The 27,298-nt window shown below is 43.2% G+C and overlaps 1 protein-coding gene across 1 annotated transcript in view; it reads right to left on the bottom strand.

Moving 5' to 3' along the window:
- Positions 1-314: 314 nt before the first annotated feature.
- VARS1 (valyl-tRNA synthetase 1) overlaps positions 315-27,298 on the bottom strand; it is a 35,038-nt gene continuing 8,054 nt past the window's right edge. The window contains exons 6-31 of the mRNA XM_088134649.1: positions 26,225-26,309; positions 25,067-25,167; positions 23,129-23,256; positions 22,452-22,616; positions 21,640-21,721; positions 20,848-20,967; positions 20,653-20,761; positions 20,465-20,553; positions 19,339-19,429; positions 18,719-18,843; positions 18,393-18,496; positions 16,910-17,068; positions 15,247-15,337; positions 14,246-14,351; positions 13,046-13,116; positions 12,838-12,963; positions 11,221-11,325; positions 8,730-8,798; positions 8,309-8,387; positions 8,068-8,195; positions 7,778-7,933; positions 6,329-6,538; positions 5,873-5,984; positions 4,424-4,599; positions 1,578-1,727; positions 315-1,004 (exon numbers count right to left, since the gene is read on the bottom strand). Of these exons, the coding sequence (XP_087990775.1) occupies positions 936-1,004; positions 1,578-1,727; positions 4,424-4,599; positions 5,873-5,984; positions 6,329-6,538; positions 7,778-7,933; positions 8,068-8,195; positions 8,309-8,387; positions 8,730-8,798; positions 11,221-11,325; positions 12,838-12,963; positions 13,046-13,116; positions 14,246-14,351; positions 15,247-15,337; positions 16,910-17,068; positions 18,393-18,496; positions 18,719-18,843; positions 19,339-19,429; positions 20,465-20,553; positions 20,653-20,761; positions 20,848-20,967; positions 21,640-21,721; positions 22,452-22,616; positions 23,129-23,256; positions 25,067-25,167; positions 26,225-26,309 (3,006 nt within the window). The 3' untranslated portion in view covers positions 315-935. The remainder of the gene's footprint in view (positions 1,005-1,577; positions 1,728-4,423; positions 4,600-5,872; positions 5,985-6,328; positions 6,539-7,777; positions 7,934-8,067; positions 8,196-8,308; positions 8,388-8,729; positions 8,799-11,220; positions 11,326-12,837; positions 12,964-13,045; positions 13,117-14,245; positions 14,352-15,246; positions 15,338-16,909; positions 17,069-18,392; positions 18,497-18,718; positions 18,844-19,338; positions 19,430-20,464; positions 20,554-20,652; positions 20,762-20,847; positions 20,968-21,639; positions 21,722-22,451; positions 22,617-23,128; positions 23,257-25,066; positions 25,168-26,224; positions 26,310-27,298) is intronic.

The raw sequence follows: 27,298 nt of genomic DNA, 5'->3' as shown, positions 1-27,298 counted from the left end.
ATAACTGCTTTTGTCTTTAGATAGTTGCCAACAACCTTGGCAATTTTGCTAAAGCAGGAAAGGCACAGAACCAGATAAAGTCTTTTTGAAGGAGGTTTAGAGATAAAATTTAACTGGTGCCAAACATAAAGCCTATTTTGCTATACAGCATTAGGAGAAGCGCTAGATGGATATGATCTGGAGGGAAGACAGTAGGAGAGGATACTTTCCATGCACACTTGTTCTAAATCAATTTTGTGACCCCAGTCAGTTCAATACATAACTTTGAACCACAACCATACTGCAGTGAGGAAGTGGAAAAGCTGAAATAGCTCTGAAATCTCCCAATTTTTGCCCTTTATTTATTTATTGCCCAATATTTTTTGCTAGTCTTTACATTGGCACATGTATCTATGTGGTCGCTAGGAGTCAAAGCCGACTTGATGGCACATTATCAATCGATGAATCAATGACATTTGCAAAGGCATCTGTGAAGTCTAAAGGACAACCAAGACTTTCCAGATGCAACTTGAATCCTCATCATTGATCAGGCCATGTAGGCTAGATTGTGACAAGTTAGAGTTCAGGTCAGGTAGAGCAGTGTTTCTCAGCCTTGGCAGCTTTAAGTTGTGTGGATTTCCCCAGCCAACCTAGATGATCCTTTATAGCCCCTTCCAACTCCACAATTCTATGGCTCTGCGACACTGACTTCATTCATACCTGTACACTGAGAGTAGGATTAAGGGACAATCTTTGCTGGAGGCCACTCTGTCTCCTTTCTGCAACACCAGTGATAATTCAGTCTTCTAACTGAGCAAAATAGTTTAATGTCTTCACAGAAAATATAATGAACTAAGAACAGCTGAACAGAAACAGGTCCTCTTGTCTTGCTTTCAAAGGTTTCTTTCCCAACCCTCAAATGGAGAACAGGCCCATCTGAGCAGCTCCATGTATTTTCAGACCATCTTCTTGAAATTCTCAATAGCTTCCTCTGACTTCTGCAGTTCTGTCTCACTTTGCTTCAGCTGGAAAAAAAATGCACAAGACAGATTTGCTGGGGAAGCATCTGTATCAGACCTCCCATTCCTGTTCTGAAGTGTCTTTCTGCAATTCCCTCAAGAAGTATGCAGACCAAGAATGGGCAACCTATGGCCCTCAAACCAACAGCTGCCATGTTTCCTGCCTTTTTTAGGTGAAAAACATGTGAACAGGGTAAATGCCTAAAATAAGTGTCTCAGGTTAAAAGGAAAGTAAAACTCGGAAACCTTCTAAACCCCTTCCCACCACATTTTAGGAAAGTGAGCACCACAATGTTAAAAGTGATCATTGGTCACCAAATTGTCCATCCCCAACATAGGATCTTTCGAAGGAACCAGCAACCTTTTCTGGTCCTGAGTCCGGGGTCCCCAACTGGCTAAAACCTCTCAATATCTTATGATCATGGTGATTTCAGAAATTGAAAACAGAAACAAAAATGGGAAGTTTTGAGAAATTTGGTGGATATCTTGGCACCCACAGCTGATGCACTGGGTTGAGCATCATCCCTAACTTGACTTATGGCAGAGCAGGGCCCCAAATGCCAATCCTGTACGAGTTACCTTGGCTGCATCCAACTCCTGGACTTTGGTTGGTACCTTAGCAGCATAATCTGGACTGTCCATACGCTCACGCAACAACAGGATTTGTTTCTGCAGCTCAGCTTTTTTCCCTGCCAGTTTGGTTATCTCCTTCTCAGCATCAATCAAGCCCTGCCAGGGGAATTCAGAGAGACAGACAATGCACTATGAGTTGAGTGTTACTGGACTCCCAGCAAGATGTATCCCACTTCAACCTGAAAGTTAATTCAGATTGCAGTGGGATATAAATGCAATCAATCAATCATATTGTCAATGTGCAAATTCCTCAGTGCTACCACCATTTCTGCAAAAGCCTTCGAAAGCAATAAGGAAACCTTTTTCGGGATGTTTTGGAAGAGTTGTGGACAAGATACCGTGCTGGTAAGTCAGTTTAAACTCACATATTTCCTTGGCTTAGTTTATTCTTCTTAAAAACTGAGAGAGGTTATACAGAATCAGAAGATGGTGAGGAATGGAAACTACTGCAGAGGACAAAGAAAGAGTCTGACACGGATTGCAGGACCTCAGATGACACTGAAGATGTGCTGCCTTTGTTCCCTGAGTGAGACAGCATGAGATGAATTGCTGTCCCTTGGAATTGATGGGAGTTGCTAGGCGTTCCAGTGCTGGTCTTCTGAAGATGAAGACAACATGTTTAAATCCCTTGGGATTGAAGCTCCATTCACTGGGGTTCAGGGTTTTGCAGCTGAGCCAGCCTACTGTCATGTTTTGGATACCCTTGATGTGTCCTACCATAAGAGGCTTTACATTTTCCTCAGTTCAATGTAAGAATTTGTCATCAGGTCATGTTGTCTGTTAGGAAAAAGACACGCTGGACTTTCAGGAGAGCCTGGACCTTGCCCAGACCTATTCATGCTGCATGTAGCTCCAGGAAGTTGATGGTATCTTGGGTTATCTCTTCTATCCAGATTCCGTGGGTGGGGATCAATTCAGCCTGGATCCCAGCCCTTGGGTAGGGCTTCTGAGAACCACCATTTGAGGGAGCTCCTCACCATCATGGGAATTGCCAGACCTCTCTGGAATCTTAGGGCTATGGAATTCTGGAAGGGGAGGACCAACCTTGGAAGGATGGGAGTGGAATCTCACCATAGTACTGCCTATGGAGGTAATCATCTGGTCTTGGAGGCTGATGAGAGTGTCATGAGATCTGTAGCTACTCTGAGGGGCTGACATTACCAGCTGGATGGTCTCCTCTTTGGTGTGGGGACCAGTTCTTTTTCAGTGATCAGAATTGTGGCCAGGTGCTGCAGGTTCTGTACTGGTTCAAGGATGCTCTGATCTTTCTTGATTCAGAACCCAGGCCCTTCTGAAGGTCTACACTGTGACCCAGATTTTCTTCTTTTCCTTTTTTTTTTTTTGGTATAATTTAATTAAAGATTTTTTAAAAAGAAGATACCAACTAATATAAAGTGAGAAAAAGAAAAGAAAAAGAAAAATCAAAGAGAAAGCTAAAAGTGCAAGGAAGGAAAAAAAGTAAAGGAAAAATAGACAAGAAAGAAAAAAGATAGAAGTAGTTTCCAATCTTCTTTACGGCAGTTATAAGTACAATTATAAATTTACCTCTTGCTCGATGGTTACAAAATAACTCTCTTTTTTCTATAATCTAGTCTGTCTAATCATCAAAACCATAAATCATACGTTCATTTTTTTCTGTTTCATGCAAAAAGTCTATAAGGAGTTTCCAGTCAGCAATTTCCTTTCCTGTTTGCTGAGAAAGAACTGGATCAGCAAGTCATCTAGCTATGGGTATACATGGATTCCCTGAGATCTGAGGTGAGCCATGATAGTCACCATCATCTTCCTGAACACCATGGAAGCTGACAAGAGCCCATATGGAAAAGCCTAGAATGGTGGCTAAATCTCTGGTATTTGAACTTCAGCAACACTGGGATATGTAGGCAGGCCTCCAGTGGAACGCCAGGACATTTTCTTTTTGTAAGCACTCCATCAGGGATCTCAGCATCTCCATCCCAAACTTGTGATATTGAAGGTGAAGGCTGACTTGCCTTGTCCAGATGGCATACCATTCCCTGCTCTTGGAAGCAGTGAAGTAGATGAAATGTATTTATTTACGTATTTATTTATTAAATTTATATGCCACCCATCTCCCCCAGATGAGGTTCTCTTACCTCATGGACCCAGCTCAATCACCTGGATGCCTAGCTGATTAGTGGCCCTCAGAACTACCTTGTGTTTGATCACCCACCACGTTGTGGGGGATGAAATAAAGTGATATCAGAAGGGTGCTGGTGAATTCTATGTCTAATGATATGCAAGACCATCTTTAGGTCATGGCAGTCTGATGTCATGTTACAGAACAAAACACATTAGCTTCCCAACCTTTTGATGGTATGGGAAAATGTTCCTCCATAGGCTGGCAGAATCCAGAATGCTCCCAGATCTTCCAACAGGTTCATAAAAGTGAATAATTGGATTTGAATTTACTGGCCATGAGCCTTCTTGTTCTAATTACTAAGGAAGATCAAGTAAGGCAAGACACCAGAACAAAAAGTGGTGGTGATGACTCAGAACAAAAAGGAAAGGCTGATGACTCAGAAAGACCTGCTTACGTGGATGGCTAGCGCAAGTGCCAGGAGGATGGACTTACTGGCGTGAGGCAGGGCTGGAACTGGGGACTGAGCTCTCTGAAGCTCCATCAGAATCTTCTAGCCTTGCCTTCAGAGCAAATGTGAGCCACCCACTTTAGGACTCCCTGTCTCTACTGTAGGAAAAAAAGAAATCTGCTCCCCAAAACTAAGGTTCTCCACTGCCGGTCACCATTTTGCTGCCTGTTTGTTTTCCAGTACCTTGAGCAGAAGATGGACGGTGCATTTGTCAGAGGCTATTGCTACAGCACAGCCAGAGGGAGGTGCTTGACCAGGCTCTAGTACCAGCACTTGCTTGGAGGAGGAAAGAGTGCGGATGTATTCGGAGCAACAAGTCACAGACTCCGCTGTCTCAGGATCCAGGCACTGTAAGTAACCTGAAAATAGAGGAACAAAGGAAGAACATCAGGGAAACTGAGAGGAGTGTGTGCCCACTGGCTGTCCTGCTTTCCTGTATATTGTCCCCTACAGCCTCATTATAGAGAGCAACGAAGATCTTGACAGAGATATGCAGGAGTTGTTGCCTCTGCAAAAGAGGGGCTGAAATCTTTTTTAAGTCCAGAACAGCCAGGTAACATTCAGAAGCAGCTCAGACAGACACCTCCCTACTTCACTGAACTATATGGAAGAGAAGGAGGAGGAGGAACAGCCCAATCAGACTTGCAAGATTCTATTATGCTAGCCAATCTCAATAAAAGTTATTTTAGCCTTCTTGTGGAGTTAATTTCCTGGTCTGGTCGTGACCTCTAAGATTAAGGACAGGCAGCCTGTCTGTGACTGGAGGTTGCATTTTCAGACTCAGCGCTTGATGACTTAAAGGCTATAAGGAGAGTGGGAAAAAGGAAGGATGAGGGAGGGAACAAACTCCTACTGGCCTTCTCTATGTAGACCTGTAAAACTCCCCCAACCATTCAAAAAGGCCCAGGCTTGAAGGCCAGATGGGAAAAAATTCCAGCCTTGCCTGTTGGGGATAGGAAGGCCAAGAAATCAGAAACTTCTACCTTCCAGGTGGTCTAACTCTTTATTCAGATGCATCATTTCATTGAATAATTCAACAGATCAAAGTGCCAAAGGGGCAAATGCGAAGAAATAAATCCCTGTCTCTACTCCTTTGGTGTTCAATGTTTGACTTCTGACATCTGCAACTACATGTCGGCTTCCAGCTCTCTACATACAAAGTATTAAGCTAGCACTTTATTTTCCAGGGGTGGGGAAACCACCCAAAAAATGTGCCATGGAAAACTGGTAATTTTGAGCAGCACATTCTTGAAGGGAGAGAAACTGGTGGCTCCAGACATTGAATTGAGGAGTTGCAAACTACTGGGCCCATCTCAAAACCACTAAATTCATTATTCCATCCCTCTGCCAACCTAAGACCAATATTGGGGAAAATATTTGTAACTGCATGGATACTAAAGATCTTCCATCTCCTCCAATGATTCTTCAAGCTAAGCGACTTCCAAAAGTCCAGCCAGCTGGCCTGGTTTGCTAACACATCTTAATTTTTCAGGCACACAACTTTCTCCAAACGAATGCCTTCCAGATTGGGCAGCACTGCCATTCCCAGAATTTCAAGCCAGCTCAGCCAAAGACAAAACTGGATTCATAGCTTCTCATTAATTAGTGAAAAGCCTTCAGTGAAAAACTCACAGTCAGCTTTGGTTTTGGTAAGGTTGTAGTCCGCCCGGAGAGAACGCACAGCCTTAATGATGTTCAACATGAATTCAACGGTGTGGTCCAGATTTTCATTCCTCCAATGGAACTGAAAGAAGACAGAAGAATGAGCAGCTTGATTTAATTTTAATTTCAGCATCACACCAAAATGAAATGGACTAATCAGAAGAACCTCTTTAGATTCAATGCTAGCTTTCCTGTTTCAGTATCATACTGGTGGACGGCCAAGGCTTCCAGCATTGTCATTCTATTTCATTCTGGTCATACCTGTGATCGTGATTTTGCAGGAACCCAATTTGTGTGCTTTTCCTTTTCATTGTGTGAATTTTAGGCTTTATTTCAAAAGGAGCTTCTGTGATAACCTTTGGCTTCCTCCCCAGGGTGTGCTCGCCCACTGCCAGCCACAAGCTTCAGATTCCATTGCCCAATTACCTGCTCAGTTGTGGGGTAAGGGGTGACACAGATGCTGGGAGGATCAGAGGAAGGGGACCTTCGGGGCAGCCGCTGGAACAGTTCCTCTGTGACAAAAGGCATGAAAGGGCTGAGAAGGCGAAGACCAGCATCTAAGCAGGTGTAAAGAACCTTCTGGGCCGTTTGAACTGCAACCTGGTCTGGACTGGCAAACACAGGCTTTAGGCACTCCTAAGTGGAAAATTAAAAAGAGAATAAAAATGTAGAAGGTGATCCTTACACAGCCAAGCAAATAGGCCCACTAAAATCATGTATTTACAGTACAGGTAGTCCTCACTTAATGACCACAATAGGGAGCAGAAAATTTGTTGTTAAGCAGGGGGGTTGTTAAGTGAGTCATGCCTGATTTTACAACCTTTTTTGCAATGGTCATTAAGTGAATCACCATGGCCGTTAAGCAAATCACACAGTTCCCCATTGATTTTGCTTGCCAGAAGCTGGCTGCGAAGGTCGCAAATGGGAATCATGTGACCCTGGGACGCTGCAACTATCATAAGTGTGAGCTGGTTGTCAAGCACCTGGATCACAATCACATGACCGCGGGGGTGCTGCAGCAGTTTTAAGTGCAAGGACCAGTTCTAAGCCCCTTTGCTCAGCACTGCTGTAACTTCGAATGGTCGCTAAATGAATGGTTGTTAAGTGAGGACTGCTTGTATTTGAATGTATTAACTGCCCTACTCTGTTATGTATCTTTTACATATCCCATGTAAAAGCCCATTCAGAGATGAGTAGCCTACATTTCCATACCATCTCAAAGAGGGTTTTCCCATCTTCTGCACCCATCTTTGAAACACTGGCTACTAACTTATTAGCAGGCTTGGGTTTTGGTTTTTTTTTAAAGTTTTATATCAAACAGGCTAATGAAAGAAGTTCAGAATGAGCCAAACTTTCTTGCCAACCTTTTAAACTCACCTGCATAAACATTTGTGTCACCTATGATGACCAGGCAAAGAATCAAATTCAAACCTGGGTTTCATGATGCATTTAAATGTTTACTAGATTTTGCATTGCCTTAGCATTAGGAGCTTAGAACAGTGTTATAGTCTCAGAACAACTCTGTGGGATAGACTCAGATGAATTCATAGTAGTAATCTGTCATTGCAACATAATCCAATCAACTTAATGGTTAAGCATGGATTCTGAACTTGGCTCAGTATCAAAATCAAAGATAGCCTTCACCCCACCAGGGGTCTCCCAGATATAATGGGACAATGACTCTCAGAATCCCAGCTAGTTAGGAATTCTGGGAGCTGTAGTCCCATCCTATCCAAGAAACGCTAGCTTGGGAAATTATTCTAGGCATTACACCTTATGTGCAATAGTGCATTAGTTTTAAGCAGATATAATGGAAATATTACACCTCCCAAGATGAGGAGAATGAGAGTTCTGTTGCGCAGAGGTCTCACTCACAAGGTAGACGTCACACAGCTCATACAGCCAGAAATTATACACTGCTGTGGTGATGCCAGAGAAGTCATAGGCTTGAAATCCCACATCACATAACTCCACGGCATGACTCAGGCGACTCAAGATCCAGAGGTCAATGAGGCTCTCAGAGCCACTGAGCTGCAACAAACAAAGTCTGATTAGTAAGGAAGAACTCCTTTTAACCCAGAATAATAAATGCTCTGTACCATGGATGGCCACTCTATGAATATCTGGGGGAAATGGAAAAGGAGAACCCAAAAGAACAGACTTACCTCTGGGCTGAGTGGTGGCTGGAATCCCTCCCCAAGACCACGGATGGCAAATCTGGTGGCATTCCAGAGTTTGTTGCAGAAATAGCGGTAGCCCAGAATCCGGTTCACATCCAGGTTTATATCCCGGCCTGAAGAGAGAAAAGCAAAAGAGGGACATTATGAGAGAAGCCAACATGAAAGCAAAGCTAAGAATTCCATTACAAAATTGAGCCACAGTCTCAGGTGGAGGCAGAAAAAGTACCTTGAGATGTGTAGGCACAGAGAGCAAACCGAAGGGCATCAGTTCCACATTCTGGGATTCCATTGGGGTAATCTGATTTCTGCAAAGCAAGCACCGATACACACATCTGACATCTTAGAAGTCTTTTGCTTCATTTTCAAAGCCTTCTCTCTAAAAATATATATAATCCTTACGCTCAAAGTGTCAAATCCAAAACAGGTAATTCAACTGACCTCCAGCCAAGATGTTGAAACACAAATAATATATTCTGGATGAGTGTGTTTGTGTGACATATGAATCCTATTTAAACCTAAAGCTACTGAGGAAAAGAGGAAATATATTCACAGACACCATAGCGAGCCAAACCTGATACAGCCAAGGAACATCTGTATGTTGTTTATCAACATGAAACAAAGATTAGAGACAACAGAAAAATATATACCTGCCCCTTCTTTGCTCGCTCCAGCTCAACTGGGTCCAAATTGCTGTCTAATAACTGAGCATGTAGGCCCTACAGAGACAGAGAGAAAAAAAAATGGTGGTCTTTCATAAGATGTAGCAATGTAGAATGGAAGGTTGCTGCCCTTCTTTGTGATCTTTCTCCAACTCTGTGGAGACTAATAAAGATAAATGTTCAAAGAAGAAAGGAATTCCTTCCAAAGTCTACTCAGAACATGTTGGTTGACCCAGCATGCAAGGCTTCCATTCTTGGGTCAAACCAAGTCCAGCCTTCTGACCCCAGCTGCTTTCCTTCACCTTGTGCTCCCCAGATATTGGAGTACAACTCTTGAAATTCCAGCCCTCACCTCTTGGGAACACTACCTTAGGAAAGGCTGGTCTTTGGGTTGAGGTGGGGAAGAGGAAGGACAGGAAGAGAAAAATTCTTCCTGGACAAATGTATCAGAGATCCAGACACAACTTTCATGTTGACCATGCACTCAAGATGGGGCAGGGCCATTGTCTGCTCTCTCTCTCTCTCTCTCTCCCCCCTCCCCCAAAACCCACTAGGGACTGAAGAACCTGCCCAGGTTGACCATATCCTGATCCACCTATCAGCAAGAGGACAAAAATATTTATTTACTGTTCCAACTGCGAATGACATCCCAACCTCTGTAAGTTCAGTTAAAAACAATAAAAGCAAGCATAATGATAATATTAAAACAATATACAGTGGTACCTCTAGTTACGAACTTAATCCGTTCCGTGACTCTGGTTGCAACTCGAGTTGGTCTCAAGTCAAGGTAAAGTTTCCCATAAGGTTCAATGTAAATACGGTTAATCCATTCCGCCCTCCGAATTTGGTCGCACCACGAGGCAAATTTCCCCATAAAGTTCAATGTAAATATGGCTAATCCACCCTCTGAATTTGGTCACACCCCGAGGTAAATTTCCCCCATAAGGTTCAATGTAAATACGGCTAAACAGTTCTGAAACATATGCATTTTATTTTTAAACCTCAAAAACCTTCCAAACGCCACAAAAACCTTCCAAACGCCACAAAACGCACCACAAGCCTCACCGAACGTCTCCTTGCTACTGCGATCTCGCCCACAGGAAGCCGCGACCGCGTGGCAGTAGGGAAAATGGCCGCGGATCCGGTTCGTAAGTAGAGGCGGAGTTCGCAAGTAGAGGTAAATTTTTGGGGCCGGAGCTGGTCATATCTTGAAAAATTCATAAGGAGGGGCATTCGTAACTAGAGGTACCACTGTATATATACAAGGTGTATCAAAAGTCAGGCCCCACAGGCCAATAAACAATCTAAAGGAGACCATCGCATTAGAATGAGCAAATATCAGAGAATATTTACTTAGGAACGTTCAAAGGTCAAGCGGCAAGCCAGTAAAGAACTGTTCAGAAAATAAGGCAAGCCATTTGAATATTTAATGTAATTTCTGTAATAAATTGTCTATGGGGCCTGACTTTGGGCACACCCTTTTTATAGCCCCAGAAGTAGCATCAGTCAAACTTTCCACTGCCAGAAGGAATAAGCTCACAGCTTTCCAATACTGGAGAGGTCCTTGAAATTCACCTGTGAGGAACATTTCACATTCAGAACATTCTGTACTTGATGTTCCAAGCTCGCAGGGAGTGTTTTGATGCTGACTTTGTCGGATGTGTTCCGAGCAATAAACAACCCCTTTTGCAAGCTTAGAACATTTCTTTTCTGCTAAGAAGTTCCAAGGAGGCTGAAACACTCCTTGTGGGGTTCAAGCAGTCCATTCTGAGCTTGCAATATTTCAGCCTTGAAACATTTTTCACAGCTTAGAAGCATTTGTTGCAAACCACCCACAGCAACCCTGAATGGGGAAAGGAAATATTAGAGGCCCTTCTTGAGGAAGTGGTAGGGGACAAATATGTGCTTTAAACACTGCAGAGAGTTTCACCTCTTAAAGATGAAAAATTAGACTCATACACAACATTGAGGGCTTAAATCTAGGGAAGGTTTAAGGGACTCATTTCATCTTTTAACATCCCCCTGATCCAACCAAGCAAACAGCAGGAGAGGAGGAGGAGAAGGAGGAGGAGATTTTCCCTAGTAATGTTAGGATATCCCTGCCCACATTCCTTGCAGCCTTTGGAGGTCAAACAAAGTAGCCTCAAGAAACCTGCCCACGCCTGTCCTACTGAATTGTGACAAAGCTAACATCAGCCACATCCTCCCAGCTCTGCAGCAACTGAGAGGCCACAACAACTTAGGTCCAAAGTAGAAACACAGGCCTGGCTGCTGCTGTGGTTGACTACTGCTGCCTTCAGCCCAGCCCAAGCTTCTCTCTGCAACCATTCAAATGTTCCCAGCTGATCTGAAAAAGAACCAAGTTTCACATTCTCAGGGGAAAGATAGGCCTCTTCGCCATCAACCACAACAGGAAGCTAAACCATCTTGCAGCTCCATCTTTTGGCCACCAGCTAAGAGCCCACAAACAATGGATCACCTCCAGAGTAATGCCGGTGATCACATCCAAGGGGTCTATGACATTTCCCAGTGACTTGCTCATCTTCCTGCCATGGGCATCTCGAATGACAGCATGAAGGTAAACCTGAAAAGGAAGCACAGAAAGCTGTTTAATTTTGAGGTGGACTGGAATTGGGCAATGCAGTTTGGCAACTAATCTGAGAGGTCTGATCCTTGATCTTTCAAGCATTAGCTCCAAACATGGGGGTAAGCATGAACATTTATGAACAGCAATTGCACGTGTTTCTGAGCTGTCTTACATGCATCAGGACAGCATAATTTCTTATGGCCTGAGACAGCCAGGTTTTGAAGGTTTGCTTTCATTTTGCACAAATTTCTTCTGAAATTAAAGAAGATATATGTAAATCTTCTCCCTTAAAAAAATAAATCAGTAAATCACAGCATATTAAATGATCTTCAGTTCCCCAGGCTCACAAGAAACTACCCTCACAGAGTTTTTCCTAGAGGCAAAAGAAATAATCCAATGTAGTATTTTTTGTTTGTTTGTTTACAGACCATTCATGAGTAGAGGTTGTCCATTAAATCTCAATTTACATCATTTGCATCAATTTACATCATCTGTGCAATTACTTGTTTGATGTAAATGGTGTTACTTTAATAAAACATTGATTTAACAGACAAACGTGCAAAGAACAAATTTGTCTGTTACATCCAAGGTCTGCTGAATCAAGCATTCACTACAATGATACCTTTTAACTCAGAACATGTGCTCACATATGGCCCTGAAAACAGGCAGACTATAACTGTGGTATAACTGCAACTTCTTTACAAAAAAAAGATACCAAGTTTCTAACCCTGAGGGAGACCTTCAGTAAAGCTCAGAAACAATTAGGTACGTAGCTGGGAATTTCAGCAAGTTTTTGTTTCCTCTCTTCATGAGTTCAAGAGCAGAAAATTACATCAAATATCAGCACAGAAGTAAGAATCAATAATAAAGAGCTAAATAAACAGCTGGGCTTACATCTGAAAAGCTGTCCCAGCAAGGGGAAGCTAAGCAGGGCTGAGCCTGGTTAATATTTGGATGGGACCACAAGGCAAATATCAGGGCTGTTGAGACTGGGAACTCCAAAAACATCCTGGATGAAAACAATGGCAAACCCCTCCTGTAGAGTTGCCAAGAAAACCATATGGTGGTGTCCACATCGTCACTAAGTTCAACTCAAGTGAAGTCTTTACCTTCACAAACCTTATCCTGTGGTTTCTGGGCTTTAGTTGGCTCAAGGTTTTCATGCTGCCTCAAGGAGAACTAGTTCCTTGTTTTTTAGATCAGACAGCCTGTTCTACAGCACACAGAAGATTGCTTTCTTGCAGTTAATGCTTCCCTGATTTGGCCACAGCCAGGAGTGATGCAAGTGACGGCAGAGGATGAGATGGTTAGATAGCGTCACTGAAGCAATGAGCATGAAACTGAGCAAACTCAGGAAGGCAGTGAAGGACAGGAAGGCCTGGCACAATATGGTTCATGGGGTCACGAAGAGTCGGACACAACTTAACGACTAAACAACAACAACAAGGAGTGATGCAAAAGTGGAGGAGACCTCATACTGCCTGGGAGGAATGGATGTTCATTTCTCACCTCTCTGAAGGGCAGCTTCCCCGTAAGCGTGAGGCCCAACATAACCATGCGGGCCACCCAAAAGAACAGAATATCATGTCCGGTCTCTAGGAGAGTTCCAGGGTAAAAAAACTGAAGATCTTCATTCTTGAAAGAACAAGTTGGAAAGGGTCAGCAAGATTTGAAAAGCAAACAAATAGACATACATCCTCACTTCACATTTACTTACTGAGTTGGGCCACCCAAAGATGGAGAAGGGGAACAGACCAGAGGAAAACCATGTGTCCAGGACATCCTCATCTGGAAGCAGGACACAAGAAAGGCACAAGGGAAACAGATTAGGGTCACGTTTGGTATTCCATGTTTAACTTCTAAGTAGCTTAAAAAAGTGTCTTTCACAGCCTTGCTTCCCAACCTTGCTACTTTCCAAAGATGTTGGGTTGCGTCACCCAACTAGGTTGGCTGGGAATTCTGGGAGTTGCATCCCACCCCATCTGCACAAAAGCAGGGTGATCTTTTGTTCTGCAAGCATTCTAGAGTTAAGCTGAAAATAGAAGGTTTGTGATATGGAGGGTGGAGAAGAGAAGAAAAGAGATGATGTTGAGATAGTACTTCAAATGCTGAAGCTATGTCTGGATCAAGGTCTCTAGTTTAAGCTGCAGCATCTCCAGTTACAAGAGCTCAAACCAAGAGAGTGTTGGCAAAGGTGTTTGACTGAGACTCTGAAGAGCACTTTATGGAGAATTTGGTTTGGTTATATATAGTTTAAGAAGCTAGCGAATAAGACCTAACCCCTTTTTCAGACTAGAACAGGGTTTCTCAACCTTGACAACTTTAAGACGTGCAGACTTCAACCCCCAGAATTCACTACCCAGCATATGCCGGCATATGCTGTCTGATGAATTCTGGGAGTTGAAGTCCACATGTTTTAAAGTTGCCAAGGTTGAGAAACCCTGGACTAGAATCACATGGAGGCTGGTGAGAGTTGGCCAAGGAGAGGTCAAGGTTCCTTAACAAGGTCAGAACCCAGGAAGAGTCTGACTAATCTTGGAAGGAAACAAATAGAGGGAAAGCTGGGATCTCTAGGTCAGAAGATTTAACTAGGAGAATCTGGTAAGCAACCTAAGGAGGAAACAGCATTGTTAAGAGCTTAAGCCTTTGTGGAAGGAAGGAAGGAAGGAAGGAAGGAAGGAAGGAAGGAAGGAAGGAAGGAAGGAAGGAAGGAAGGAAGGAAGGAAGGAAGGAAGGAAGGAAGGAAGGAAGGAAGGAAGGATCGTTGTAAAGGGCAAATGCTACAGTTTGAGTTGGGTAAAATGATCATCATCACACTACATGGCTATCACAGTTCAATGAATACAATACAAAGGCTGCAGTGGACACTGCTTCATGATTGCCCTGCCAACACAGCCCCCAGTTCCAATCTCCCTACCTTGCTGGAGGGAGATTTTATCCGGGGTGACGTTGAAGGCTTTCGCTGCCTTCTCTTTTGCCTCTTCCTTGCTCCGACCACTCACCCAATATTTGCCATCCACATCCTGCAACATAATAAGCAAATAAAATTCAACCAATAGCATACAAGGTACTCACTTAGATTCACATTGCAATGAGGACCATCATGAGCAAGCTATCAGGCAAGATAGCTTGACCAAGTGGTCCCGACCCCTTAGTTGCAATCCCTTTTATCCTCAAAAACCACAAACCACAGACATGACTCCCAGGATTTGCAACTGAATCATAACTTCCTTGGTGCTAATTTTACCATACTTTACCATACTTTACCATACTTCCCTGTTCCATTTGTTCTTGTCACGTTCTTTCCCATCAGCAGTTTGCTTAGTCTTGCAAGTTTACTTATTTCCTGTTATTGCCCTAAAGGCCATATCAAACCTAGCTTGGCTTTTATTAAATGTAATCAAAACTAACATTAAAACATACTGATGGGTACTAATAATTTTCCTCTCACAGTGGGAAGGTAAATAACCCATTAAACAAAAGCCTTGTTCAATGTTAAAAATCTCAAAACTAAACATATATTGTTTTCTGGATTTTATAAGCCACCCAGAGTCTAAAAAATTAATACCCATCATGGTTCACCGTCCTTGGTCACCCTCAACATCCTTCTTCAAGGAAGAAAGGAAAGAGTTAGGTATCCTTGAGTTAACTGCATTGCAATATTGGAAATTAAATTAATTTTACAAAGGTTGACTATGTTATGTTAGTCCTCAGTGACTCATCTGGAAGACTAAGTGAAAAGAATGAAAAAAAAATCTTGGCCAACACCATTCCCCCATTATTACCCTCTCTATGAGTTCAGAGAACACATGGATGTCTCTATTTACACTTCAATATCCCAACTATTTATTAAATTTCTTTTCCTAGGTAGTCAGGCCCTTTCTACCAGCATTGTGCCAAGTGGCCCAGGAACCGTACCTCTCCTGCTGGCACAGAAGGGTCGTCAACAGTCACAAAATATGCTGGAATACGATGGCCCCACCAGAGCTGTCGAGAAATACACCAATCCCTACAGAAAAAGGAAAGCGTTAGCAAAGCTGCATTGCAACCTTACTAAATGTTTTAGCTATTTGAAAAATAAGACCCTGTACAGCACACAGATATAAGTGAAAAGGGAAAAAAGAAACCCAGCATACAAATAAACTATTCTTTTCGTGGAGAAGCTAGGCAGGATGAAAAGGTGAAGAAGAAGCTGGAATGACTGTAGCAACAGCCAAAATGTGGATATACCATTACATTTAACATTATGTAATTTGCTAACTGGAAAATGAGTCACAATTGACAGTATTAACACGACATGCCAAGCTATAATTGAGTGATTCTCAACCTCAGCAACTTTAAGATGCGAGGACTTCAACTCCCAGTATTCTCCAGCCAGCTCCAGCTGGCTGGAGAATTCTGGGAGTTGAAGTCCGCGCATCTTAAATTTGCTAAGGTTGAGAAACACTGCTACAACTCATAGTATAAAAAACTCCAAGATTGGACTTATACTAAAAAATACTGATGCATGATACAGTTGTCCTCTCCTATCTTCACCAAGAGGATCTACAGCACTCTCTGAACCCTTCAAAGAACTTCACATGATGGAAGATGGTCAAGTTATATTCTCTGTTGACCCAGAGTACGGATCATGAAACAGTGGGTTTAACTTATTGTTTTATTTCTATACTACCCACTCTTCTATGCTGCTGTACTCCCAAAAGCTCAGCGGGGTATACCTATTAAAACTGGAGGACTTTCAACACGACAATAACAAACAATAAAAAAGCCCAGGAAGACAGATTCCTGTTGAATGTTAGGAGATTATCCAAATGATTAGAATGGTTGGATAGTCAAATCTAGGACTTACAGAGGTTAATGTGTTTCCAGCTGGACAGCCCTCTCTTTCTTTCATTCTGCTTTAATTCAAATTCCTGCTTTTAGCAGGAAGCTGCACTTGACGGCTTAAATAGCCCCTTCGAACAGTATGATTCTATTGCATGTAATCAGGGGTGAAAAAAATGCAAAAAACCCCCAACCCTGTGGCTGGAAAGCAAAATATTGAAGAAGATACAGCTGACACCTGCCTAAAAATTAGGAATCCACACTGTCCCACTCCAGACCCGACTCCATTGCCTGTTTGCAGTGACTTCACTGTTTTCCCCCTTCTCTCCTCCCTGGTCTTTGCTTCTTCCAATACTTTACATCCCCGTTCAAAGACATCTGCAGGACATGTCACATGACAAAAGCGGTGTTGGGCCATTGCAATGCAAGGTTTGCCCATTTTGTATGCACACGAGGACACTGCAATGACATATGAAAGAGGGGGAACTTGCACTGCAACATCAAGATGTTTAGACAAATGTGTCTAAATGCCTTTGTCCCTCCAATCATTGGATATGCATTAGTCACATTGACACACTGCTAAAAACCCAGTTTTTTTTTTTAATCACCACTTCCTGAATGAGCCAGAGTAGCTCTTTAATATTAAGGGACAACAGGTGGATTCACACAGCTGACTGAGCCAAAAACCAAACAAATCACATAATGGGGTGCATGAACCAGTAGTGTCACAGCAGTAGGTGATATGTAAGTACCTCACCTGATATTGTCCATCCAATTGAACCAGGTTTTGAGGTGGAAATCTGGCACGATGCGTAGATCACCCTGGCGCACGGCTTCAGCTGCAGCCTGGGCCATTGTGTCGCAGCACACGTACCACTGGGGCTTCAGCAGGGGTTCCACTACATCTTTGGAGCGGCTTAGAACATCAGGAAAGAAAGCCAAAAAGAAAGTTAGCTGAGACCCTGGAAAAATAACAGGGTTAGAATAGAATTACAGGTAGTCCTCATTTAGCGACCATTTGCAGTTACAACAGTAATGAAAAAAATAACTTTGCAATCAATCCTCACATTTATGACCTTTGCAGGTCTGTAAAGCAAAGGAAAGCTGAAGTAAGACCATAAGCGTGGTGGTGGTTTCACTTAGCGACTGCTTTGCTTAACAATCAAGTTGCTGGTCTCAATTGTGGTCGCTAAATGAGGACTACCTGTACACCCTTTACAGAGTGGTGGACACTTTTCCAATTCAACATGGTGCTTCCTCTTGCTCAACAGGATCCTTCTCCACATGGAAAGCCCTTTTACCCATCCAATCTGCGTAAGGAAAACAAGACTTTTCACCTCCTATTTTCTCAGTCTTCCACTTTCCAATTACACACACCCTGTTTAGTTCCTTCCCTCCAGATGGGAAGGCAATATGATAATGGAATCAAGAGAATTAACCTTGACCGTGGAATAGATTAACTGGAGGCCTTGCAGGCAGATGGTTCTCTTGGCTAAATCAGAAGATTCAATGTGTTTTAATTGGACCCAATTCCACATGGCTTCACACAGCAGCTTAAATAACATGAAGATGGGGCAATGTAAGAGTCCTGTGGCACCCCATGATTATAAGTGACATGGGGTTAAACCATAGTCTAACCATGCTGCTTGCCAGAATTAATTCTGGAGGTTGGAACAGGACAGCAGAATGGGATTCCCTAACTCCCACATTACAGAGCTGGTTCTGAAAGATATTATGACCAAAGATATTCAAAGCCATTAAGTGAACTTCAATCATCAGAAGGGTCTCCTTCTGTCTGTCACTCACTCTTGGCCCAAAGCTGCTTACCTGTCATTTGATGATCAAGACCCTTTCAGTTCCAAACTTGCCTGAAACTTGACTGGAATGAGTCTGGATAATCTGCTGTTTCTAGGAGCATCTGAAGTTACCAACCCCACTCAACTCAAGCACTTTGCCCCCAAAAGGAAACAAGCATCCAGGTAATATTTACATACAACTTGCGGTCGCGTGAGGGACTGAACCCCTCAGCTATTTCTACAACCCAGAAAGTACAAGGCTTTACTCCTAAGATTCCTAAAGTGGTAATCTAAAAAGGCATCATTTTGCACACGAAGACTGAACCACCAACTGAGAACAGGAGAGGGTCTTATCTTGCTTTCAGCCATGCTGGCTGAGAATCCTTGGGAATTATGGTTGGAACAACTTTGAGAGGGCTGCTTTACTTGGCACTTACTACTCACCTGCACACTGGTACCACCATGGGGTTGTCCTTCACCTCTTTGAAGAGCCCCATTTCCTTCAAAGCTTCCAGCACTGCTTGACGGGCTTCAAAACGCTTCATGCCCTGGAAGGAGAGAAGAAGCAGATGAAAATGATGCAGCTGTTAAGTTGGAAGACACAGAAAGGTCACCTATGTCCAATCCCTTAGCACCAATTAAAGACATCCCTTATATACTAGATCTTCTGTTTCAATTAAGACTAAGCCCATCCCAATCAATGAAGACAGAGAGAAGACTAAAGGGATCCTTTGAACTCCACCTTCCCTCCCAATGCATCCCAGTGATACCAAGAAGGGTGGAGGAACGTTGATAAGATAGCCGTTCTCATTCATAATTGTGATGAAGTCGAGCCCGTGACGCAGGCCAACCTCATAGTCATTCTGATCATGAGCTGGTGTGATCTTTACAGCGCCTGAAAGTAGCAAGAAGGTGACACGATCATTCCAATTCATGTTCTGGCCTGATATTTCCTTCTAGAATCTGTGGTCTTTAAAGTTACTCCACACCTAACTTTTTGATTCAAAGAACAACTGAAGATCTAAAGCTTTGCTGGATGTCTTTCTCTTTTTTCATGGAAGGCTTTACTGGGTACCTTCTCCAACCTGATCCCTTCAGATGTGTTGAAATCCACATCTTTCCAACAACTGTCCAACACATCCAAGGGAGTCAGGTTGGGGAATGCTGAGTTATGATTGCCCATTTTCATTCCTTCTGACTCTTCTCTCATTAATCCTGACTTACACTTCCTTTATTCAGGGTTTTCTCACCCACTTCTGTACTTTGACTGCTTTAGGTCACACATCATTTTCCACCCTCTCCATAGACTCTCCACTGAAGCTCTTCACCACCAATTCTATCCTTTCAAATAGGACTCACTGCATTTGCCTGACACCAGCCCAGAACGTACCAGTTCCAAACTCCATATCTACAAAATCATCACAGACAATGGGCAGCAGCCGTCCCGTGAAGGGATGTTGGACTTCCCGGCCATGCAAGTGCTAGAAGAGAAAGCACATCAAAGGAAGAGACTTAATGAAGAATTCAAAATCATCTAGATAAACAACAGTCTGATAAGATCATCTACTGCAACTTCCAGTTTATTGCATCCTATACCCTTTGCTCAGTCCTTAAAGGATCTTCCTTTTCTGATGCTCCTTCTGTTGTTACAACACCCAATCTCTACTCAGAGCTTTTGGTCTCCAGCTATCCTGTATCTGAATTCTACTTTTACACTACAATTCAAGATGGCCCTCTGCTCCGCTGGGTAAAACAGGTTCATTTGATTCTGGCATTGTTCATCCTTGGGGCAATGAATATAGCAACAGGAAGCCTTCCCTAGCTTGCTGTTCTCCAGGTGCAGTGGGACTGCAACTTCCTGAATTCTTAACCAGCACAGCTTTAATCAATCTGGGCATACTGAATGATGCATCTGGGAAGGACAGAGAGGAAGCAGCCAACCATGGAAAAATCAGGTTCTATTGTAGAGCATGCCCTTGGTTCTCCATAACTCCATAGGTACAAGGTCTGAAGCTCTTGCATCCACTTTGCAGATTTTGTTGTCCACCACTCCCACACTACCATCTCTCTCTCTCTGTATGTGACTCATGATTGGCATGTAAATGTCAGGTAGGAGTGTGGGTGTATAGAACAGGATAGTTTTCTTTTCTTTTTTCGTTCACATACATCTGTTTATTTTCAATTGCTAAACCTGGGACTTAACAAACACCTGAGAAGGTGGGCATCAGTGCATAGGTCTTTGGGTCTGTCTAGCGAAATGTAACACTTAAATTAGTAAATTAACTAAAAGTAGTAATATTAAAATTTTATTTTCAACCCCCCCTCCTTTCCAAAGCTTTTTACCTTGACCCCTTCTGCAGTATGGCAGCCATTCACCCAGAGAACCTAGCACAGCCTTGTCTAACCCCTGCTGGCTCAGTGGGTGATCAGGCGTTTGGGCAACTGTCGTTCAAAGCATCTGAGAAGTCACCAGGCTGCCTGTCCCAACCCAAACGACAGTGTTATACTTTCCCTACCTGATATCGTGGATCCTTGGGATGGACTGCAACTGCTGTGTCTCCCAGCATCGTCTCAATACGGGTGGTTGCCACCACCACTTCCTCATCTATCAAGGAAAACGGAGGAGGTTCATGGATGAATGGAGCCAACCAAGAGTCAGACTCCAAATTCTAACTCCTGTTGAACCAAGAACTGCATACTAAACCTGAGTCCTTGATCTTGTAAGCAAAGGTGACCAGCACCCCAAATTCAACCTTCTCTTTGTAGCCCGGGACGGGCAAGAGTGTCCGGCCTGTTAATTCCTTCTTATCTACCTGGGAAGAAGGGGACAGGAAGCTTCATGAGATCTGGATCACTTAGCCAAATACTGATACACGAAGTAAGTTATTCCATTAATCACCTCTATGTCAGAAATGGCTGAGTTGAGGGTGCATGACCAGTTGACGAGGCGCTTGCTTCGATAGATGATCCCTTTCTCGTGCAATTGGATAAAAGCTTCTTGGACAGCATAGGAGAGTTTCTGTTGGTGATACAAGAATACAATCCATCAGATGAAATAAAAATCCCATTGGTTTCTTGTTGTCTAGATTGCAAGAACTGTGGCTTTTGCACTGTACTGAAAAATTGCTGTCATACCTGAGCTTCCCTTCCACCCTTGGACGGCAATTATTCTTCCTCATTCCCTGAACAATGCACAATGCATGGGCTGTATATAAGTTCCAGACATGACTTCCAAAGCTCAAACATGGCATTGCTGAAAATTGGTAGGAAAGGCCAATTTCCAGCAATGGAATTTTTATTTGTTTGGGGTGTGTGTAAGGGTGGGAATGGCCGAGCAGGTCCTCCATGTGGCAAAGCACGCCTACTGTTGCCCTTAAAATGAACCCAAAATTGAGCAAAAAGCAGATGAAAATTTTTCAGCCCTGTCCCTTGTTCTTATTCATTGGCAGATCTTCTTCTCCTTCTCCTCCTCCTCCTTCTTCTCTCCCCGCCCTTTCCTTTCTTTCCTGGCCAAAGAAAAATCTCCCTAAGACATTCAAAATCTCCCTAAGACATTCCCTAGTAGTCCAATCCTATTCATGGAGTTCAGTGAGAATTACCCCAAAGTAAGTGCATACGACAGAAGCAATAATGTTAGTGGGAGTTATAACAGTTACCCCACACATCCCTTTCCCTCTGATCAAAATCTTACAGGGTCCATAGTGAAACAAGCTCGGTCCCAGTCCATGGAGGAACCCAGTTTCTTTAGCTGGTGGTAGATCCGATCCCCTTTTCTGCAGAGAAGAAAGAAGGAAACATACTGACTATGGTGTATCACTGGAATGGTATGAGACTGATAATATAACTTCCACAATGGTCTACAAAATTTAGAGAAAATAAATAAATGTATGCCAGAGTGCATTATAAAAAGTCAGAGTGGGAGGGGGGGACACACAAGAAGTTTTTTTCTCCAGCTGCCTCTCACTTTGATTGTAGGCATGGGTGGGTCCTAGAGGACCACCCCTTGAAGATCTTTGTTACCTTTGCGAGTGTCTTCTTCAGGTAGAATACATCTATTCTACATGGCCTAGCAGGGAGATGATGTATTGGTTGCTGACCCATGAGATCCTGAGGGCCAAGATCCAGAGAATGACAGTCTGGATAGCAGCACTCTCACTCTGGAAGAGCATGCCTCTGAAATCAGGTGGGTCTCCACTGTTTGGTCCTGAGACCAGGAAACTGGTGAAGACAGTCTTCTCCGCCAGACATTAGAGCAGGAAGATTAATTGGGACAGCAGTAGACTCTACTTTAATGTTGGATTGTTTCTACAGATGTTGAGCTCTGTATACTGCATTATACAAGTATAATGCAGTATACAAGCCATGTAGCATTGCAGGATTAGATAGGATACAAATATTGGTAATAAATAAATGATTATCAAGTTGGCATGGGAGCAAGTGTTTCTCCATATCCCAGTTCACCTGTAAGGTGCTGGGAAAAAGAGAGACAGCAAAAAGACTCACTCATTTTTCCATTTCCAGACTTCCTCGATGAACAGCTCGCGGCCAAGGTCGTGTCGTGTTTTCCCTTGCTCCTTCCAAAGCTTTTTCTCCACCACCACCTGGGTGGCAATGCCCGCATGGTCGCAGCCAGGGTTCCACAAGGTGGTCTCCCCCCTCATTCTGTGCCTGCAAGACATGAGTGGGAGCAGGAAGCTCTCTAGACCAGGGGTCTCCAAACTTTTTGGACGTTGTATCCTGATCACTAACCCCATGGAATCAGACTGCACGCATGGCCCAACAGTGCCAGAGAGAGTAAGAGGATTTAGAAGTGGGTTCCCAGATTGATAAAGAGCATTATGGAGAGCATTATGTAAATAGCTTGCTGCAAACGTCTCTGTTTTCAGGGAAAAGACCCACTTCCTCACCGGATCATAGGTAGCTTGTGAGAATCAGAAAGTCTTCACCATAATGTACAAGGGAATATATTGGTTCTAAATAGAAAACAGTACAGCTGCCGTAATTCTTGTAACCCCCTTCCTATTCATCCCTCTTAATTTCACTAAAGAGAACTCAAGAATTGTGCTTGAAAAAGATACATTTGGACTCTGAGGACCTGCCCAAAAATCCAGCAGAAGACTGAGAAGGCCCAATGTAAAAACAGAGGGTGAGATGCACCCAGAAAGGCAGACAGATCTCACCATCGAGTCAGGGCATCCTGGATGGAGTTGGTGAGGGCATGGCCAAGATGGAGCGATCCAGTAACATTGGGCGGAGGAATACACATCATGAAGATGCCTTTGGGGTTTGGCTCAGAGATGCTGCAGCACTGGGAAGGAGAGAAAAGATCATTTAGAGGTGAGACTTGGCTTTGCAGTCAGGAGAGCCTTGCTTGCAAATGAAGAAATATATCTGCCAAGAGGGAAGTCATCCCAGGGGGTCAGGGGCAGGCACTAGGGTGTGATTCCAATAGAAGAGAACATTTGCAGCTCAGGGTTGAACTGTGGAGTCCCTGGTGCTCTCTGAGCTTGGATGTTTGCTTGCAGACATTTTATTACCTGACTAGGTAACATCATCAGTGCTAGTGAGGGTGGGGTTTGCTCCCTGTTTATATGCAGTAGCTTGCCCTGCCAGGATTGGTGGGGGTTTTCTCCTTGGTAGTTCCTTGATTATTGTTTTCTACTTGTTTGTTTGTCTGGTGTTAATTCCTGTTTATCTGGGTATAGGCTGCTGGAGAGGATGTGTTCTGGTCTTTTTGTTTCCTTCTTAGCTTTTTTTATTGTCTCTTTTGAATGGTGTGTAAATGTGGTTTATCTCTATGTGTCTATTGATGGCTGATTTGTCTGAATGCCAGGCTTCCAGGAATTCCCTAATATTTTTGGTTTTAGCTTGGTCTAGGATGCTCACAGTTTCCTGAAGTTGAAACTATGGTTGAGTCTGTCCATGAGTTGTGAGATCAAGGAGTTTTCGTCGTGTCTTCTGACTGCTAGCTGGTGTTCATGGAAGCTCTTGTGTGTGATTCTATCCAACATGGAACGCTAACACATTAAAAATGGGTAGAATCACAGGAGATATTGGGTGATAAAGCTGAGAACTTGCAATATTTGGTTATCTGATGAGATAAGGGGGTCTTCTAGAGCAGGGTTTCCCAAACTGTGAGGTGTACCCCCTTGGGGAGGTGAGACAGTGTCCAGGGGAGGTGCAAAGTATCTTTTAGTTGTACACTGTTACAATAAATCCACCTCTCCCAAAATACTAGTTTCAAATCATGTATTCATTCTGGTGTTTGGATTTTTAGGGGAAGTGTGTGCATTAAGATTACACTAAAGGGAGGCGTGATGGCAAAAAGTTTAGGAACCCCTGGTCTAGAGAGCTCTCAGGCATTATGGTGCCCTAAGCATCTTAAGCTAAGCTGGACATCAGAGAAACTGACTTCCAAGTCAGGCAAAAGGTGGGCTATTCTGCTAGCCACAATGTTGTTTTTGGAGAGAACAAACACTAATGAAACTCTTTATCATCAAGAGCTTCCATGAGAAGCAACCAATGAGTTCTGGATTCAGATTTTCAGTAAAAAGATGCTTTTCTTTTTCTTTTTTGTCTTCTTCCCTTCCCTTCTGACACCTCCTAGGATAAGGGGAAGAAGAATGGAATGGAAGGACCCTTGCTATGCTCAGGAACCTTTCTCCAGCACTTGCACACTGTAGAACAGCCTTCTCCAATCTGGGCACTCTCCAAATTGCAGACTTCAATTCCCAGAATTCTCAGTAATAGCCATGCTGGGTGGGGAATTCTGGGAGTTGAAGTCCATGCATCTTAAAGTTGCCAAGGTTGAGAAACACTGGTTTAGGGGATTCCTGGAATAAGCAGGAGTTTGGATTAGGTGACCTCAAAAAATTCCATCCAACTCATATTCTGTGATACTAAGACACAAGTAGATGTTTATAAGATCCCCATTCAGGCAATTTCAATTCAAGCTCAACCTAAGAAAACTACCTAGATGCAACACATTATGATCTGGCTGATGCTCAGGAGGAAGCCCTAATGAAGCTTAGCTCATCTCTGTAATAAATACCCAACCCATCTGGGCAAAGTAATCCATTAAGAGATCTCAGATTACAGTAATTCCAGCCCGTACTTACTCCATACTCTGGTTTAAAGAAACCCTGGCTCTCCCACCAGGAGTACCAAGCTGCTTCGACATACTGTGGGCTGTAAGAGTCAGGCATTGGACCCGTCACATCTGGAAGGCAAAAAGGTTCTGAGTGCAAGACAGGTTGAACATGTGCTCCCACCACTCAGCATGAGCCACCATAGGGTATAATCCAAAACATCTGGAGAACACCAGGGGCAGAAGAAGGGAAAGGCAAAGGATCTCATGGAGTTAGGATAGCAGAGGTCTTTGGCAGACACCCTGAAGAATGCAAGCATCAGCACCCTTTTGGTCCAATGTCCATGGTTGCAAAACATTTTGAATCTGAAATGTTTGAAGCCAGCTATCCTGACCTTATATGAAGTGTTCTGACCATTCTGGAAGTGGTCCAACCTCAAAACGCCCCTGATTTGAACATGAAACAAATATTTTGAACGTATGCTTTGAGCCTGGAACACTTCTGGAAGAACTGGAACAGCACTGGAATACTTAGGGTAAGGATGGATCAGCTGTTCCAAGCACAAAACAGGGCATTTAAATTTTGTGCACCTCTACAGCAAGCCATCCACCCCAGAAGTATTTCTAATGAAGGGCAGCAGACCAATTTGTGCAAGAACAGAAGAAATAGTAGCGCAAACATAGATTTAAATATCAGTGTTTTTCCCCCATATCTCACTTTTTTTACACTGTTTCCCTCCATATAGGTCTCTTTGCAGTTCCAAACTCTAAACAAGCGTTCTGCAACACAACGTTGCCGTGTGGAATGCTTCTCCTCACTGTTCTAGCCAGCCTGCCCGATACTCTTCTAAGGTATTTTATGTCACTTTCACCTTCTCTTTTTCCTTTGGTTGAATCCAACAGTCAGTTGACCTTCCATGCTGAATAGAACAGCCCGACCTTTTCTCTAAAGAATTTCTGTGCGTCTGAATACCTTAAGGTTTTGCCAGACGTAGCAACGGAGGGCACCATCCTGACTACAACGCAATTAGCTTTTGGAAGATGAAGGTCACATTGTTACCAAGTGGAATTTGGTCCTCTCTAAATGTATTGAGACTACAGTTCCAAGGCAGGTCATTGGATTGGTTAAGAGATGTTCCCCCAAACAGGGAAGGGCAAGGTCTCCAACCCTTTACCCGCACTAACCTACCTTTCTTTTCCCCGGGTTTGGTGGGGATGTCATAGGTGATGATACCGAGATCCTTCTTTTCCTTCTTCTCAGATTTCGGCTTCTTCTACAAAGAATCAAGAATCAGGATGCTTTATTGACTCCGACTACTATGATCATCCTCCCCGCACTCCGTTTTCAAGACCCTTAAACTCAGTCTGCTGTGCTAAACTTCATATATCACCACAACCACTTTCTTTTTATTACTGAAAAACAAACTGACTCCCTCCAAAAAATCTACTTATAATAATTACATCAGATTAAAGCGCAACCATCCAAAACTTGAAGACAAAAGAAAATTGGGTCCAGAAAACAACAGATGGAAAAAGAACTTCATCAGTTAAACCGTAATTTCTCTATCAGATAATGTCTCCGTCAGAGTTTGGCCCATGAGAATGAGAACCGATTGCAAAATAAATAGATAGGTGGGCAGGCAGGATGGATGGAAGTAAAACAATATTCTGGTTTGTTTTTTTTCCTAGACACTGGCCACATTATCTTAAGAAAATTATTTATCTGATACGGTATCTACCTCCCATTCTTAAAAATCATTTGGGAAAATGATTCTCCAAATTCCCTAAGTTATTAGTTCTGAAATAGCCCAGCTACAGTATTTCTCTAGGCCTGGGGAATGCAATCTGCAGCCTCTAAACTCCTGCTAAAATGACAGAGAAGGATAAATATTAAATACCTGGGGAGCAAATCCACTTATTTAATTTCATTTTCATGCAATTTAAAGGCAAATACGCTCCAAATTTAGCTTGAATGCCTGCCCCACCCAACTTGGACCACCTACTTGCAAATAGAGTGGTTGGCCCAAAACAGATGCGGCATTCCTGTTCTCCAAATTGTAGCCGCTACTTGGCCTTCAACACCAGGGCAAGACATTCTGGAAAGCTTTTAAAATGCTCCTACCCTTTTTTCATTAAAAAAAAAAAAATTGGCACCATCATGAATAATATATATGCCAATAAATGGAAACAACCTTTATTTTCTTACAGGCTGTTGCTGCTCTTAGCAAAAACGCTGTATCATCCCAGTCCTGGGGGAGAAACA

Source organism: Python bivittatus, unplaced genomic scaffold, assembly GCF_059951505.1.
Source record: "Python bivittatus isolate LINGU-HERP-01145 unplaced genomic scaffold, Pbiv_v1 ctg000080_np1212, whole genome shotgun sequence".
Taxonomy (NCBI): domain Eukaryota; kingdom Metazoa; phylum Chordata; class Lepidosauria; order Squamata; family Pythonidae; genus Python; species Python bivittatus.
The sequence above is the reverse complement of the archived record's forward strand: the minus strand, read 5'-3'. Positions and strand labels throughout refer to the sequence as shown.